The sequence below is a fragment of the Tamandua tetradactyla genome, chromosome 13 (assembly GCF_023851605.1).
Source record: "Tamandua tetradactyla isolate mTamTet1 chromosome 13, mTamTet1.pri, whole genome shotgun sequence".
NCBI classification, from domain to species: Eukaryota; Metazoa; Chordata; class Mammalia; order Pilosa; family Myrmecophagidae; genus Tamandua; species Tamandua tetradactyla.
The window spans coordinates 74,762,170-74,778,635 of NC_135339.1; the positions used below are offsets into that span (position 1 = coordinate 74,762,170).

The 16,466-nt window shown below is 41.2% G+C and overlaps 1 protein-coding gene across 8 annotated transcripts in view; it reads left to right on the plus strand.

Annotated features, from left to right (window-relative positions):
• VTI1A (vesicle transport through interaction with t-SNAREs 1A) overlaps positions 1 to 16,466 on the plus strand; it is a 380,272-nt gene that overhangs the window by 305,319 nt on the left and 58,487 nt on the right. For 3 of the 8 annotated variants that reach the window (XM_077126033.1, XM_077126034.1, XM_077126036.1), the window contains one exon: positions 10,294 to 16,463. The exons of the other annotated variants lie outside the window; for them this stretch is intronic. In XM_077126033.1, the coding sequence (XP_076982148.1) occupies positions 10,294 to 10,426 (133 nt within the window). In that variant the 3' untranslated portion in view covers positions 10,427 to 16,463. Of the gene's footprint in view, positions 1 to 10,293; positions 16,464 to 16,466 lie in introns of those variants that run through there. 8 annotated transcript variants of the gene reach the window in all.

The window sequence follows — 16,466 nt, forward strand, 5'->3', positions numbered from 1 at the left end:
GCCAGGGGGGGAAACCTGGAGAAAAGACCCTCAAGGATGAGAAATACTTTATCATCTGGTCCCGGAGGCTTAGGAAACTAGAAACAAGCTAGCCGAACATCGGTAAGGCCTCAGCACATTCCAAGGCCTGGAATGCTCCAGAGGGCCCTGGATTCCCAGCACTGTGTGCAGCCCTCAAGGTCAGAGGCCACGTGCTGCCAATCACACAGTGCAGGTGGAGTGTCACACAGCTGCACCCCTGGTCGCATTTCCCAACACCTCCCTATCCCTTCAAGATCGGTCATCAGCAGGCTATTTCTGCCACCTTGTCACCCTTGACTGGGGGACTCAGCGGCAGTGTGTGTGGAGAGCCTGTCTCAGCCCTTCTCCGGACAAGCTCAACTTCACATCCTCTGGCCTTATCGAACCCTTTGTTTCCAAAATTGTTAATCAGCCACTTGACGGGTGGAACTCAACTCCTTCCTCCATCAATTCTTCCAGCTGAGAGTGATGAGAAAACAACTGAACACGTTGGAGATGCCCATATTCCCCATTTTCCTGAGTCTACCATGACTTAGAAGGATAAAGCTGTTGAATTTTGTCAGCTGTGTTGTGCCCTGATGTGGTTATTCTGCCATTTCTGCTCAGAGCCCAGCTTAAAGAAACATATGGCTCTGGATTCCTCCATGCTACAAAGAGGGTGCTTGCCCATTTTAAGAGACTTAACAGATGAAATATGGTTTTCTGAACCTCTTTTCATTTACCATCAAAATAACAAGTGATGTCTTGTCTTTCAACAGAGCCACTCTTTTTACTCAGTTATTCAGCTAAGAATGTGCCATTGTCTTGGCTGCAGATTTTTATTTTATTTGTAAATTGTGCGTGCTGCATGCTACGGAATACTGAAAAGCCATACACCCTGGCTTGTTAGTTGACACAAAGTGTGTGTGATTACAAATTGTTCAAATAACAGTGGACTATTGAACTGCCATCCAGATGTGTATGAAGTTAACTCTGGGAATGTCCACAAAGAAGGATTATCTTTCTTGGTGCTAGGTCCAAGCCCCCCGAGAAAGTGGAAACACAAACTGTGGAAGCTACTCAGATAGAACAGTAGTAACAAATGGCTCTTCAGAAGGCAAGTTAGTCTTTTATATACGCATATATAAAAGATTATTATATATAATAATATATTACACTTTGCAATTATCATTGAGTTTTGTTCTCTTAAAGGAAGTCATGCCAAAGAAAATGCCAAAAAACAATAAAAAGTGTTGATGCTTTGAATCCCCATTAGGAATGATTTAGTCATTTTATATTTTAAATGTCTAGAAATTCAGAACATTGCTAGGTTTGAGATAAGACCCTGACCATCCTCACACCTCTAACACTGTCTTCTTGTGTACCTTGTCTCTGTTTCCTACACCGTCTTCATCCTGTCTGCTCTATGGGATGTCACACCTTAGAATGACTGGTGTTCCCGGGCCAGAAATGGGAAAGCAATGCAGAAACCCTCCTGTGAGCTTTTTTTTTTAAAGGTATTTGAACCACAGTGAGATACTACTTCACACCCACTAGGGTGGCTAAAATTAAAATGACACACAATAGCAAGCGTTGGCAAGGATGTGGGGAAATTGGAACCCTCGGATACTGCTGGTGGGGATGTAAAATGGTATAGCCGCTGTGGAAAATAGTCTGGCAGTTCCTCAAAAAGTAAACAGAGTTGCCAAATTACCCAGCAGTCCCACTTCTAGGTACATACCCAAGGGAAATGAAAACAAATGTCCACACCAAAACTTGTACATGAATGTTCATAGCCGCATTATTCATAATAACCAAAAAGGAGCAATCCAGATGTCCATCAACTTATGAATGGATAAATAGAATACGCTATGTTATTTGGCCATAAAAAGGAACAAAGTTCTGATACATACAACATGGATGAGCCTTGAAAACATGATGCTAAGTGAAAGAAGCCAAACACAAAAGACCTCATATTGTGTGATCCCATTTACATGAAACAGCCAGAAAGGACAAATCTCTAGAGACAGAAAGTAGATATTGGTTGCCTAGTGCTGGCTAAGGTTGGGGGTTGGGGGCTGGGGGGAGTAGGGAGTGATTGCTACTAATAGGTTTTTTTTTTGGCTGAGGCAGGGAGAGATAATGAAAATGTTCTAAAACTGTTTGTGGCGATGGTAATACCACTCGGTGAATATACTAAAAACCATTAAACTGTACACTTTAAATGGGCGAATTGTATGGTATGTGAATTATATCTCAATAAACCTATATTTAAAAACAAAGGCAAAATACATTTTCAGATAAAATTTTTAAAAGATACATGAAGGTGATTTTTTAAAATCATGCCTCAAATTAGGTTATCTTCAAATATCACTTATCAACTTTTTGGCAGCATGAAAAAGAAGGGGAAATGGTTTTAGATTTAATAGCTTATGTCTTTTCTTTTTTTGGGGGTGGGGTGGAGACGAAAAGATCTGTTACTTGTTCAACAGTGTCAGCGATTTCTATCTCTGGTTGGAATCTGCAGCAGTAAGTTGGCAGCCTGCCATCAAATACCCAGATTTACATTTGTGAGATTTACGTTTGTGAGATTGAAAAAATTCCTTTAGCAGCGTATATTGAAATATATCACTTCAAACCTATTTTGAATTCTGTAGCAAGCAAGTATAAAATAAAATCATGAAACACCCAAGTCAGAGGAAACAAAGAAATGGATAGGAAATCCTCTCTGGATTCTGTTCACACTCCACTTTCTATAGTTTAATCTAAAGAAAAATGTGGAATTTCCTGTGGAGTGATTAATAGGCAAGTGCAGTGAAATACAGGAACTCTGAGCTTGACCTTGCAGGTAAAGGCTAACTGGTATGTTAAGTTGATTACACAATTTCCTCTAAATAAGATGACAAGTGGTTTGCGCAGTTGCCTTGACTTTTGCCCTTATAAATGCACACTTATAATGACTTGCTTTTTCAACTAAAGCAATCCTTATTTTAGATGTGACATGTGTTAAGTAAACAGCCTGAATACGCAACCCCAACCTCCTAACCTCCAAGGCCAGGTCAGAGTCTCAGAGTTGCCAGGACAATAGTTTGGAGAGCCTGAAAGTCGGCTTTGAGATGTGGCTGTATTCTCAAAACTGTTTCCCTCCCTCTGGTGTTGTGGAATGGACTAGTGGATCTGAGATGATGTGTTCCACGATGGCGTGAAATAATCCAGGTGCAGAGACTGCTGAATGGTTTGCGTTAAACGATGAGTAGTTTTAATCCTGGCGTTTTGTGCAGACCCCTTTCAGGGTGTCAAGCCTATAAGAAAAGACAGCCTTTCATAGTCCCTCAGAATATGGTGGAGAAAGGGTTTCTAGTCTGCATGTCTCCTCTATGATCACTGTCACAGCAAGAAAATCTAGTTCTTTTACAATCCAGAGAATGCAGTTTATTGAGATATTTTTGCTTTACAGATAGACTCCCTCTTTTATTTCAGGGGAAAGTTATAAAAAGCTATTATGAATGAACAGGAAATGTGGTTTCAGATGATAAATCAAAATGCTGTTTAGGAAAATAACTGTTAGTTGATTTAGAAGTCAGACACCTTTATTAAACCTAACATATCCTGATGTGATAAGCAAAAAGGGCTTGGCTAACATTGTTGATTTAGCTGGGATCCACTCGTGTGGGTGTCTCTTCCTGAATGAGTTAAGCATTTGGAAAATGAATTGATTTTTATTTGGATATACAAAGATAATACCACTTATGCTTTCCAGGTCTAGAATATGATAAACTTTCTGCTCACCTGGAAAACAGAACATTATTAGGACTCGGAGGTTAAGTTCACTGTCCTAACCGTCAAAATAAAGTCTGTGAACAGTCTTCTGAAACAGTGTGCAGACCTGTTAGAAATCATCTCCATGCATACTAGCTCTACAGATGAGACTCGTCAGCTCGAAATGTTTGCTACTTTCAAGAGATGACTCCTTTAGTAATCTTTTTATTTATTTCTTTAGTGCACTCAGTAGCCTACGGGTGCTGGTAACAAAAGGATTGCCTCCCACTGGCTGGCTGTGTACTTGGGTAAAGACTGAAGCTAAACTGCCTGGGTGTAGCTTCTCATTGCATATTGTCAATACTCAGTAACGATTAACTATTAACAGCAACATCCTTGGCTCATGTTTGGGAGAGATTTCACTTCTTCCCCAGTTGACCCCATTGTGTCAAATGAACTCATGCACTAGGGGGAGATTTTTCATACCGAGCCATCTTGGCTTGTGAAAAGTTAGGGTGTCTGCATTGCAAACCAAGTTCCATGAACTTCCCACTTCAATGGAAACAGTCAGAGAAGTTTCCACTACCTCTCGGTTTTATCAAGAGGGCACCCTTTAAAAAAAAAAAAAAAAGCTTCCGTTATATACACTTTTAACCAAATATTTCGTAAATAAAAAATATGGAACATAACATAATGGACACCCTTCTTCCCAGGACAAGCTGAAGAATTAATATTTTACAAAAAAAAAAAAAAATTTACAAATGAAGCCTCCATTCAACCTTAGGAGAAGTCTTTAAGACCACTTTGTTTTAAATTTTTAATACCCCACGTATTTGAACCATGAGAAATTACTGATATTCAATTGTTTCAGCTGACCAAAATGGCAGTTTCATATCATTCAGCCTCATAGCAGGGGGGCTCATGTGCGTGCATGCTACAGAGGAAACCAAATTCAAGGTCACATCTTCTCTTATCTAGACCATTAGCTTCACCTCAGAACTGGTCTCTTGACTCTGTTCTCACCTTATTCCTCTTCATCCTCTACTTTCTTGACACTATTATATATAATACATAAATTATATATATATATATATAAAGTTCAATCTGATTAAAAAATATTTCTGGCCTCTCCTCACAGGATAAGGTGTATGTGGTAATATGAAATTGAAAGATAATCCATTATAGAAATATTAATATTCAGTTCTTCTGGGGGCAAAATGGAGCATAAAGTCTATGTACTGCATTCCCTTCCTAAAGTCCAAAAAGTTCTCAATTCCAGAACATATCTGGACCCAAAGATTTGAGGCTGGGATTGTGGAGCTGCAGTGGCTCCTGTCTCCTGGGTTTGTGGCTAAGATCAGGTGAGATGATTTGCATAAGGCACAGGGTACAATGCTCCCCTTTTTAGGCCTTGTGTGATTATCTCACTAAACTCTTCTGGCGCTTCCTCCATCGCAGACCCTCCATGTTCTCTACTGCCTGTGTGCCTTCTGCACGCTTTGGGCCCTCTTCTCTGCCCGGTAACCCTCCTAAGGCTGAAGCTCCAGCTTCCACGAGGCTTGCCCCACATGGCATCTATGGTGTTGTGCTGTTGTGGTTTGTCAGACCCACTCCCCATGTGATACGAGAGCCCCTTGGGGATCAGAGCCACAGTGGAGCCCTTCATTGTTGAGCTGTTACTACAGGGCAGAGGGTGGCACTTTACAGGACTCATTTAATCCTCACAAGAAACTGTGAGATATCCAGGGGCAGGTCCCGATTTTATGGGTCCTGAAGTTTAAACAGTTTGGGGTGCCACCCTTAAAGAGGCTGAATACAAATCTAGTTATAAAATGAATGTTTAGATCAAGAAAGGAAAGGAGGCAAATACTATGAACACCAAAAAGTCTAGAAAATACCAAGTTTATTAATCAACTACTTGACACATGATAAAAGTATAATACTTCTTCCTCCCTATTGTTTGCTGCATACTCTTTGGTTGGTTCTTCCTGTAGCAATACTTTGTAATATTGCTTTCTGTAGAGAAAATAGAAAGATACTTCAGTCTTTCCACTAACATGGTTTATCAAATCTTGGGTGCTTTTTTTTAACTGGGAGTTTTAAAAGCTTCTTTTTGCTTCATTACTCAATGTCATGTAATATCATGTAAAATTTTAAGATTGTCATCAGAATGAAAATCCTCTCTTTCTTTTCCACGTACGAGCTGTAGGATTTGGAAGTTTTTCCACAGACTACCAGCTCAGGGTGTGTACATTTTTCCCTACCACCCACAGACTGCCAGCGCCAGGTGCTCTCAGACCTATTTGCAGCAGAGGGCTACCTCTGGTCCTGCCCTTCATGTCCCGACACTAGGAGAGTTGCCCTTTCCAGACCAGGACAGCCAGCAATTGTTTAACCAAACATGGAAATGTCTGGGGACCACATAAACATGTCCCCACCACATCCGATGTAAATTATTCCTAACTCCAGTTCCCCTTCGCTGGATCTCAAAAATGCCCACTGCCACGTGAGTGATACCCTGTACAAGGGGAAGGCAAAATAGGACAGTAGTCCTCATAGATTGCAGTTAATATCGCTCTTTTTTTTTTTTTATAACAAATTTTATGAAAACATTTGACCAAGTTGATAGGGCCACCCCATGGCCTCGGAAGGAGCCCAGACAAGTAAGGGACTGATGTTCCCTGAAGGCTAGATAGGAGCTGAGAAGCTGCAGTTCCTTCATAGGAAACCTGCCTCTTGTTTCCTGTGACGGGTTTTAGAAACTTGCTCAACAACACACAGGTAGCAAGTGACACAGCTAGGATTTGAAACCAGTCTGTAGGGGCCAAGCTCTTAACCACCATTACAATCATTTTATGTCTCATTTCACAAACCTTTCCCCCCCATCCCAGCTTAGCATATAGCCACATGACAAGTGGGCATCCAAACCATCGAAGAGATTTGCTATGTCCCTAACCATCCTTGGGCCAACTGCTTTAAAGTCTCTGGAATTTAGCTTCTGCTGGAAAGAAATTTGATCATGCTTATGGAATTTCAAATTTCTCCAGATAACTGTGTACTAAAAGAACTCACTGCTTCTACTCCACCCACATCCTAGAAATCATGTTGCTGCTCATTCAGCTAAGAATATTTTGCACTCCTATCCCAAGGATTGATAAATATAGAACAGTCCTCTAGAGCTTCATTCTGCTGTCCCTAGAGCCACAGTTTGGAAATGGTGGGGCATTCCCAAGTAGGAGGGGGACAGCCAGCCAGGGCCCTGCTTTCAATGCCCTGGCACCTGCAGAAGAAAAGCTTTCCCTCTGATAAACCCTCTGGTGTGTGCAGCCAACAGTTGTACCTTGAGCGGAACTCTCTCTTACAGAACAAGTGTGTTTGCCAAAACAGGGAGTGAAGTAGTGAAGTATCTTGCAAGTCCACTTGTCCCAGAAGAAAGACAGGATAAGGGAAGTGGCAGAAACAGTGATAGGAAAGAAGTTTTTCACACTAACAAGCGTGAGCTGATAAACCCGACCTGTAAGACAAATGTTGAGGATCCTAAGTACACTTCTCAGGCCAAAATTAGCTGAGCAAATTTGATGTGGCTTTCCATTTTATAGTGGAAAAAATTCCTAGGGGGAAAGAAAACTCAAAATTTACTGCTATCATGCATGATGAATTTGGTTTCTTACCTGCTAGACTTTCCTACTAAATAAGTCAATGGAATCACTTTCTAATATGCCCATATATAAGGCCATGTGAGAACAAGTATATTCATAAAAATAGTTCAGTTCTTAATATACTCCAGCCCCAGTTCTGAGTGTATTTTGATCCTCACGAGAACCTTCAAGGTTGTTTCAATTTACTGATGGAGAAAATGAGGTTTCTAGAGATCACCTGACCCAGGCCAGTCACACAGCCAGGAAACAGTGAGGGCCTGGTTTGAATGGAGGCAGCCAGACTTCAGAGCCTGAACTCTTCCCCACTCTGCTGTACACAGAGAGCTCCCTCTGCGTCCTGTTCCCATCTCCTCGCTTCTCTGAACGGTTCGCTTAAAAGGGGGAATACTTTGAGATACTCTCTGCATGTGAGTTTATAAAGTGTGCAAAGCAAACAAGGGCTACTTTTATCATCTGCCACAAACAAACACCCTTCCAACTATAATCATGTGTGCTTTTTTTAGAATGCCTAGAATACAAATAAGAATATTGATAAAGGGATAACACATGTTTATTGATCCCTGAAAACCTTGACATATTCTTGATTCTTCTTTACTCCAGCTTGGAGGCCTGGGTGGTTCAAAAGGAATGAGAAGAGTGTGGCTACCTCCTTTCTGGCTAGCTCAGGCTCTGAGTTCTGAGATCGTGGCACTCCTGCACTGGGAATTGAAACAGGGTTTCCCTGCATGTCACCCATTTATACCTAAAAATTCCACCAAGAAGTTTTTGAAAAGCTCCCAACTGCGGTAGTCATATTCCCATGGCCCAGCGAGAGGGCATGGTGGCAATCCAACTCCCAGACCAAAAGTTCTGGGGGGACACCTGGATTAGGGCTCGCTGACATGTTGGAGAGGATGTGATGGGCCAAGATGATGGAAAGGTCACAAGAGGAAACTTCAGGAGAATGTGTGACCCAACTCCTCATTCCAAGAGTGGAGAAACTAAGGCCCAGAGGAAATGATTTGTTGAAGGTCACTTACCCAGTCCTAGTTGGACTGGCTCCAGGATTCCTGATAAGGCACTTCTCCCACCACAGCTTGCTGACATGCCTACCTCAGGGCAATGTGCCACCAAGCAGGCAGGGACCTTCCACAAGACATTCTAAATAATTCATGTCGGTTTAGTCATCCGTTGACCTGGTCACGGGCCACGTTTGAGAACCATCTTGAGAAGATGGCACTACCAAGAAAGGTAGTGTCTTTTTTCTCAAGTGGTTAGATTCTCAGTGGTTTTTCTCAAGTGGTTTGATTCTCAGTGTATAGCAATAAAAGAGCTATTTAAATAAACCCAGTCCCTACAGTTGGTGATTCATCTACATAATATCTATGTGTTATCATATTTCCTGAGCCAGTCAAGCTTTCTCCAGACTTAAACTCCATGGCAGAGATGCAAGGAGATTGCCTAGCCGGTTTGTCATTGCTTGTTCTGAAAACAAGAAGTGGCCTGGATGGCTAAACACATGAACAAAAAATTCACCACAAATAGCACTTTGCTTAACTCAGAGTTGGGGGGAAATCAGATGGTTGTGCACATTGGTTCATCCTTGTCAATAAAATACTCTTAGAAAACATTTTTATTCTAAATGTTTTAACTATGTTCTCATCAAAACTTGTAGCTACAGATTTAGCTCAAATTATGGAAAGTGTCCACTTTATAACCCAATTGGCAAAACCAGTCCTCGCTGTCAAACAAAACAACCAAAATAGGCTCATTTTCTGACAGAACAAGTCTGACTTCATTTTTTCAGTTTAAATAAATGTGTTAGTACGTGTCCCAGAACAACCATATCACTTGTGAATTCTAATTGTGAGGTAGGTGGGAAGCTGTGGAGGGAGGACTTAGGCAGATCAAGTGTAGATCCTCGAGCCTCTCTGAATTTCTCATGTAGGTAAAATAAGGCACTTCGTATGCCACTCTCTTTTCTTTGTTCTCATAAGACTGTCTCTCAGGAGAAATAAATTCTTTGAAAATAAGTTAGGACACAGGAAAGGTAAAGTCATGAAATTTTGAATAGACAAAAAATTGTCTTCGCTTACACCTCCCCCCTCTACAATATCTCTGGATTCAGACCATCTCAGCACAGGGCAGACACTGTGCTTCACCCATGATAGAAATGTGTAAGACAAGGAGCAACACAAAGCTCTCACTTGGATTTGTGGTCCTTGATTAAAGGACTAGCCGCTTATGTCAATCATCCATTCATACTTCTCTTTATTTGGTACTATGGAAGGTTTTACACCCTGGGACCAAACACCTTACTAAAGTGGAAGAAAGGCAGGTGAGGAAAGGAAAAAGTGAAAGAAGTGGCTGATGCCTGAATCACAGGTCGGCTCTCAGAAGATCAGTTTAAACAGACAATACATACGGAATTTGTGTTCTGGAAATGGATTCTCTTAAATTTAGCTAGACCTAGTTTGACAACTTCAAGAAAAATCCTTGCAGAGGTTGACAAGGGGACATGAACAGGATATTCCTTGCGGCATTGTGATAGCAGAAATTTAGAAGCAACATAAATGTTCATCAGTAGGGAAGAGTCAGAACAATAAAATACCAGGCAGCAATTAAGATAGATGAATCACACACTCACACCCCTCTACACACACACTCATCTTCAAATTATAATGCTGAATCAAGAGATAATTTGCAAAACACTACATATGGAATATTATGTTAAACAAAATCATACACATAGTCATAGATACAGAAATATGTAGTAAAAGTATAAAAACACAGATGCATACCTGCCAACTTCAGGGTAGTGGCTACCACAGAGCAGAGATGAATGAGGAGAGGGTTTCAACTGTAATAATAACATTTTATCTTTTCAAAATTGCAGCTCAGCTTTCCATGCTATTCAATTGATGGAGAACCTCCTATTCATGTATTTTACGAGGAAACAGAGAAAAATCTACGTCCTGTGCGACAATGCAGTGGTAGGAAAGGCTTTGGAGTTTGAACATGTGCTTTAGCAGGAGAATACACTGAACTGTGCCATTTACTTGGTGCACTTCTACAGCCCCAGCTAGAGGCTCCAGAGAACTGCATCTAGGAAGGGGCTGAGGCTGGTTAGAGGAAGCAGTGCTTAACCCTAAGACTCTGCAAAGTCATCCCTGATTTTTTTTAATGTTATTTAGCAAATAAAGTATGTACATGAAGGCTCCTGTAAAATGGCCTTAATATGTGCTTAGGAACGAATAATTTTATCAGGGTCTCTGTAATCAGATATTGTGCAATAGAATAAAAAGCAAATACTGCTTGTTCCATGGCAACAACGGCCTTTAGTAACTCACTATCTTTGAGATAACGAAGCTTTCCATAGACACATGTATTGCATGGGATTTTTAAAATAGATGTTCAGGAAGAAAATGAAAGTTTCTTAATAGGTTTTCCCCTGTGTTTAGGGGTGAGCATATGAGCATGTGTTTTTGTTCTTTCCTGTGATTTTGCTTCCAGGATTTGGGTTGTTTTTTCCCCTTCTTTATCTGTCAGAACCGTAAATGTGGGCATTGAGGGATTTTGATAGTCCCATGGGATAATGCTGACACTTTTAAGCTGGTGTTTGGTGCTAAGTACTTATCCTTTGTGGGGGTAGGAAGGAATTAAGATTGTGGTCACTCTCTGAGTAAGGATTGAAGAAAGTTTTGCTGCAAATGTGGTCTGCATGTTAGCAGAAAAAACACAAGCATGCCAGAACGTGCAGTGGTATTAGAGACCCTGCTTCTGGAGTCATCTCTGTGACCCCAGCATCTGGCACTGCCCGGCATACAGTAGGTCCTCAGTACTTAACTCCTTGCTGGCTAGCTGATCAAATAAAGGAAGACAGTGATGTCCAATAGTTACAAAGAAAGGACCCTGCAAGTTGTACCTTAGACCAGAGGTTGGATGCCTGTGAGAGCCAGGTGGGGTCCCTGGGTGGGAGGCTGGCCAGGTGCTACCCAGCAGGAAGTGGTGGGCCTGGGCAGAGCTGAAGTGTGTATGCTCTATCTTAAAGCATTTTATCCAAGCATTTTTACGAGGTCAACCAAGCCAAACAAAACTCACCAATTTGCATTTCTGCCTAGGCTCTGAGGAAAGGTCATTCCAGTGCTGTGGTGTTCCCAGTGGTAGAGTCCTAAGCCCTGCACAGGTTAAGGTTTCTACCAAGTGCCAGTCTAAAGCAGGTAACCATCTGGGGGCATCTTCACTAAGTAATACAACTCTGGGCCAGGTTGGCTCTTTGCAGAGCCAGCCCTGTAAGCACCATGCTCTCTTTCTCCCATCAGCATTGATATCTGGTTGAAATCAGTTTGTAATATTCATCAAGAGCAGTCTAGAAAGGAAAAGGGATACCCAGCAAAGTAGCCTGCACCTTACAGGGAAGGGTCGGGAAGACCGTGAGAGTGGGGACTACTGACATGAACATGGCCTTCTGCCTTCTGTGCAAGCTGCTGCCTCTCGGGGAGGGACCTGTGGGAGTTCTCTTTAACTGCGCCACCGAAATAAAGCCTGATCAGCTGTGCATCAGCATTTCTGTTACAGAGTCTCTTGGCCACAAGATTTTTATTTTAAGAACTATTAACCCAAGTGCCTCTTGTTGGAACATGTGGCCTCAAACTTTTGTAGATGTTCTGCCCAAGATACACGTAGGCTGAATTCTGGGAACTATTTCTTTTATCCCATTCATTTCATTAGTTACATTTAATAGCATGATTAGAATTGTTAGGGCAAAGCCTTTTGCAATTTTATTAGCATTAAGCAACATTTTATGTAGCAGTAAGGTGTGTACCTTGAGAGAATATTAAAAACATGTTAAGAGGTGAAGAGAGACATTGATACATGGTGAGAGGGGCAGAGAAACACCCGTTAATTATCCCTGTGAATGCTATAAATGTCTCTGTAGAAGTGTAAAAACCATACCATGTCTTGGATTTACAGAGCATTCTCGTCTGAATAAATCAAGGGGCAGTTAGAGGCATTGTGTTCATATGATCCCTGAAAGGCAGGGAGGAGCAATTGTAAAAAAATAAAATAAATAGTCAGCACACATCTGGACAACATGGGGGAGCATTGAAGATATTTAAAATATTGTTCATTTCTTCTACAAGTGGTCACATTGGAGGTAATTATAGTCACTTTTGCAAATAGGACCAATAAAAGGACTAAAATTGTCCATCTCTCCATTAAAACAAAGAAGTGAAATAAAGAAGAGTCTGGTACTCCCAAGAGCCATACTAGGTATTGTGCATTTTAGAATGGTGCAAAAAGCAAACCACAAGAAAGGATGCATTTAATATCACTTACCCACAAAGAGTTGATTTCTAACTCTTTTCATTGTTTATATAGTCTTTCTGAAGTATTTAAACCCTGGCATGTAGAGTCCATGCTTCCTTTGCTCAGTGATGAATTCTCATGATGGTAGAGAGTAGGTGGAAGTTGAAAAGCATTCTCTGATGGCTGCTAGTTACTGTATCTTATCCAGTCAGGTACGAGGAGGATGTCTATAAATGTTCAGTTACATCTCTTTAACAACAATTAAAGGGTTCTTTTAACTCGGAATTCAGAGAGAATGGGAGGCCTCTCTTCTCAGGTAGGGAAGAACCAAAGTCATTGTGTAGAAATAACTAAACATAGGTAATATAAATAACCATATACTGAAAACAGATAAACCACAATAGTGTACAGTTATGAGTAGGTTGCAGGTGTTCATTACTAATTTCTCCCCACTAGGCTGTCAGCAGCTACCAGGGCTGTGTCCAGCCTGCTGCAGCCCCAGCCTCCTCCTTTGTTGTCAGTCTAGTTCCATTTTGTCCTCTGAGCCTCCTGTGTCCCTTCCTGATCCATGCTATTTTGATTACACTATTGATCACTCCAAAGCAGAGCTCATGTCCTGATTATGGAGAAGTCTCAGTCTACCAGCTGTAGTTACTGGAAGAATAACTTGCAGGTTTCATCTACTGCATTTCTGCAGTTCTATTACTTTTTGAACTTTGTGCTACTCAAGAAATATTCAGAAACACTGAAGGTATGATTCTCCTTCATTGGGAGTATGGTTTGGGATCATACCCACTAAAAGTGCCTGTTCTTCACTGCCAAGGCAGCTGGGGTTTTATAAGGCCCTCTTCCTTTAGGGAGAGAAAACAGTTTTCAGACTACATGTCTCTTCCATTTAGTCAGCTGTGAAGTTGATTTCAGTATCGAACTATCCAACTACATGTATCAGCATACTGGGAGAAACAAGCGATGATGCCTGGTTGATATTCTGCTGTTTAACTCCTTAAAATCCACTTCATGTGGGTTATGATAACTTGGCAGTCTCTCCTTTGAGTCAAGCACAGGCTTCTTTTAGCACTTACATGGCCTTTTTTTTTTTTTCCTGAATTTTTTTTTTTGTAGGATAAAGGGCTATAGTTTAGACTCTGAAACTATATTTTATTTTATAAATCAATAAAGAAGGCATTAGCTGAAAAATATTTTTTCCTGATTTGTACATATATTTTATATAAAATCTATAACTCAGACTTATTTATACATTGAAAAATCTCCTTTTAAAAGGATATCATAAAATTGATTGTGCCCTAAAAAGATGGGGATAAGGGACAGTTTTCTTAAAACATATAGAATCACAGCGTATTGTCAGCTCTTAGACTCAATGACTTATTTTTGCAAAAAGAATTCCTTTGCCAGGATTATATATGAAAGAAGCAACCGAGAAGCTTTACTCTTTTGAATATAAAACGTAATATCACTACCCTTAATCCTATAACCAGAAGGAGCAGATGTCCTCATGTCTTTTTTCTCAACTCTGAAAGGGTAGTGAGTTTTGTTTTCAGTGTCACTATTTCCAGAATGACTGAGAGTCCGCACATCCTAGAGAGAGTTTATTCTGTCTTAAAAAGCAAGCGTTTTACTTCCATGGAAATTGTTTGCTCTTGAGACCAAACCTATAATTATTGTTATCTAATAGTTTTATTTATAGCATGGCATTTATTATTTACAAAGAATTTTTCCATCATTTTTTTTTGTTGTTGGCTATTCAAATATATAATTTGGTGATGAAAGTTAGCTATTTTCCCCGGGTATGGGAAAAGCGACTGTACAAGAGCAAAAAAAAATAGACTTTGTTTTTAGATTTATGTTCTGCCTGCTCCCACCCAGAGCTGAAGTAGCCAGGAGCAGAGTAGGATTATTCTCTGTTAATATATTTATATGAAAAGAATTTGATATTTCTTTCTATTGCAGATAGGAAAACCTCAATTTCCGCACATATCTTTGGGTTTTTAAGAGCAAAAACCCTCCCAGGAAGAAACTCTTTAGGTCAGAGGGAATCAAACTATCAGAGAGAGAATTTTCCCTAGTCCTTTCCAGGATCAAGTGTAAAAAGTACCAAGAACAGCGGACTCAGTACAAATAGGAAACGAGGAGCCAAGGGGATATCAGGGCACAAAACATCTTCCTGCGATTTGATGTAGCCCCTGTTATTGCATAAATGTGTAAACTAGACCACCAGAGAAAAGAACGCCAGACTGGCGTTCTATTTGGGGAGCATTGTGCTTCTGCAGAGACAAAGAAAACTTTGGGAGAATATTGTGCTAAAAGCAAGAATGTAGACATTCCTTAGGAAAGGGGAGTGGAGAGACAAGCAAGGGGGAAGGGACTGTTTACTTCTCAGGAAGTTATGAAATCTCATATGTAAAACACAGTCATATTTTTTTTATTACTCGATTTAACACTCAAGGAACTTAGCCCAAGCCTGTGATTCGCAAGCTGCCCTGCTCATTAAAATTCCCCCCTTTTGATTCTGACTCCCTTCTACCATTACTTGCTGTTGCCAGGCCTATTGTCCCTCAGTCGATTCTCTGTATGATTCAGGAATGTGCCTGTGCGGTGCTCCCAAGGAGTTTCTTTTTAACGGCATATTTTTCTGTTTACAAAGGTAAAAGCTCATCGTAGAAACTTGGGAAAATTCCGAAACGTGCAAGGGAACAAAATGCATGGCAGAATCATTCAAGCACCTGTACGTTGTGCCACCGTTAACACTTTAGTGGTAGAAAGCTGTCGTTATTTTTTAAGTATTCAGACTAACCCTGTACATCCCAGAAGCAGAAAGAAATCACCCAGAAGAGTAACAAAGTGTCCAGATGCCCTTCTTAAGGGCAAAGGCCATGTCCTCTGTGTCTCGGTGGCCGGGACCGCTGTCCCCGGGCCGGCTTGCAGGGCCCGCACAGCATCTGCAGGCCCCGCACAGCATCTGCAGGCCCTGCACAGCATCTGCAGGCCCCACCGGCCCGGGCTTTCAGAGGAGGGGAAGACAACAAGATACAGAGCCGGTCTAGCAAGAAGGAGATGTGTTAATGACTTTCTCACATGCAAACTATAAAATGTACTTCTCAGATATGATTTAGAAGAGTCTAGAGATGTCAAAAATGTGCTCAAAAGATAATTGTGGGGAAAGAGGTTGAAGATGGTCTAAGACCCCATTCAGAAAATAAGTTTACTTAAAATTTTGCGGCATGTTTTTGGCACCTGGGGAGGAAAGATGCTTCCTGGAGAAAGGGGGCTCCCAGCAAATGAGCAGACCCCCACGCTCCCGAGCAGAGCTGGCGTCTGCCAAGGCCAGGGGTTCCCTCTCGGCCTTCAGTCCTCCGTTCGAGGCCGACTGGGGTTTGAGGAAGGGTACTGGAGTGACGGGCGTGTTTGTAACCCACCAGGCCTGTGCGTGGACCAAATGTCCCTGCACGGAGCAGCGCCCGTAAACAGATTACAGAACTGCTATCCGTTAATCCCAAAACGGTTTTCTGTCATTTAATTAGAGAATTCATCTTATTTTGCCTCCAGGCCCTGTAGCCTTATTGCATTTGCACATATTTCAAAATGTTTCAAGTACTGACCAGATAACATTAATGAATATATTAGATAGGCCAACGCTTTTAAACAAAAAATAATAAGCATACTCGTGCATGTGTGCCTGTGTGTGTGTGTGAGTGTGTATATAAATGTTAATTCGGTCTGGAGCCAAACAGGTAATTTTCC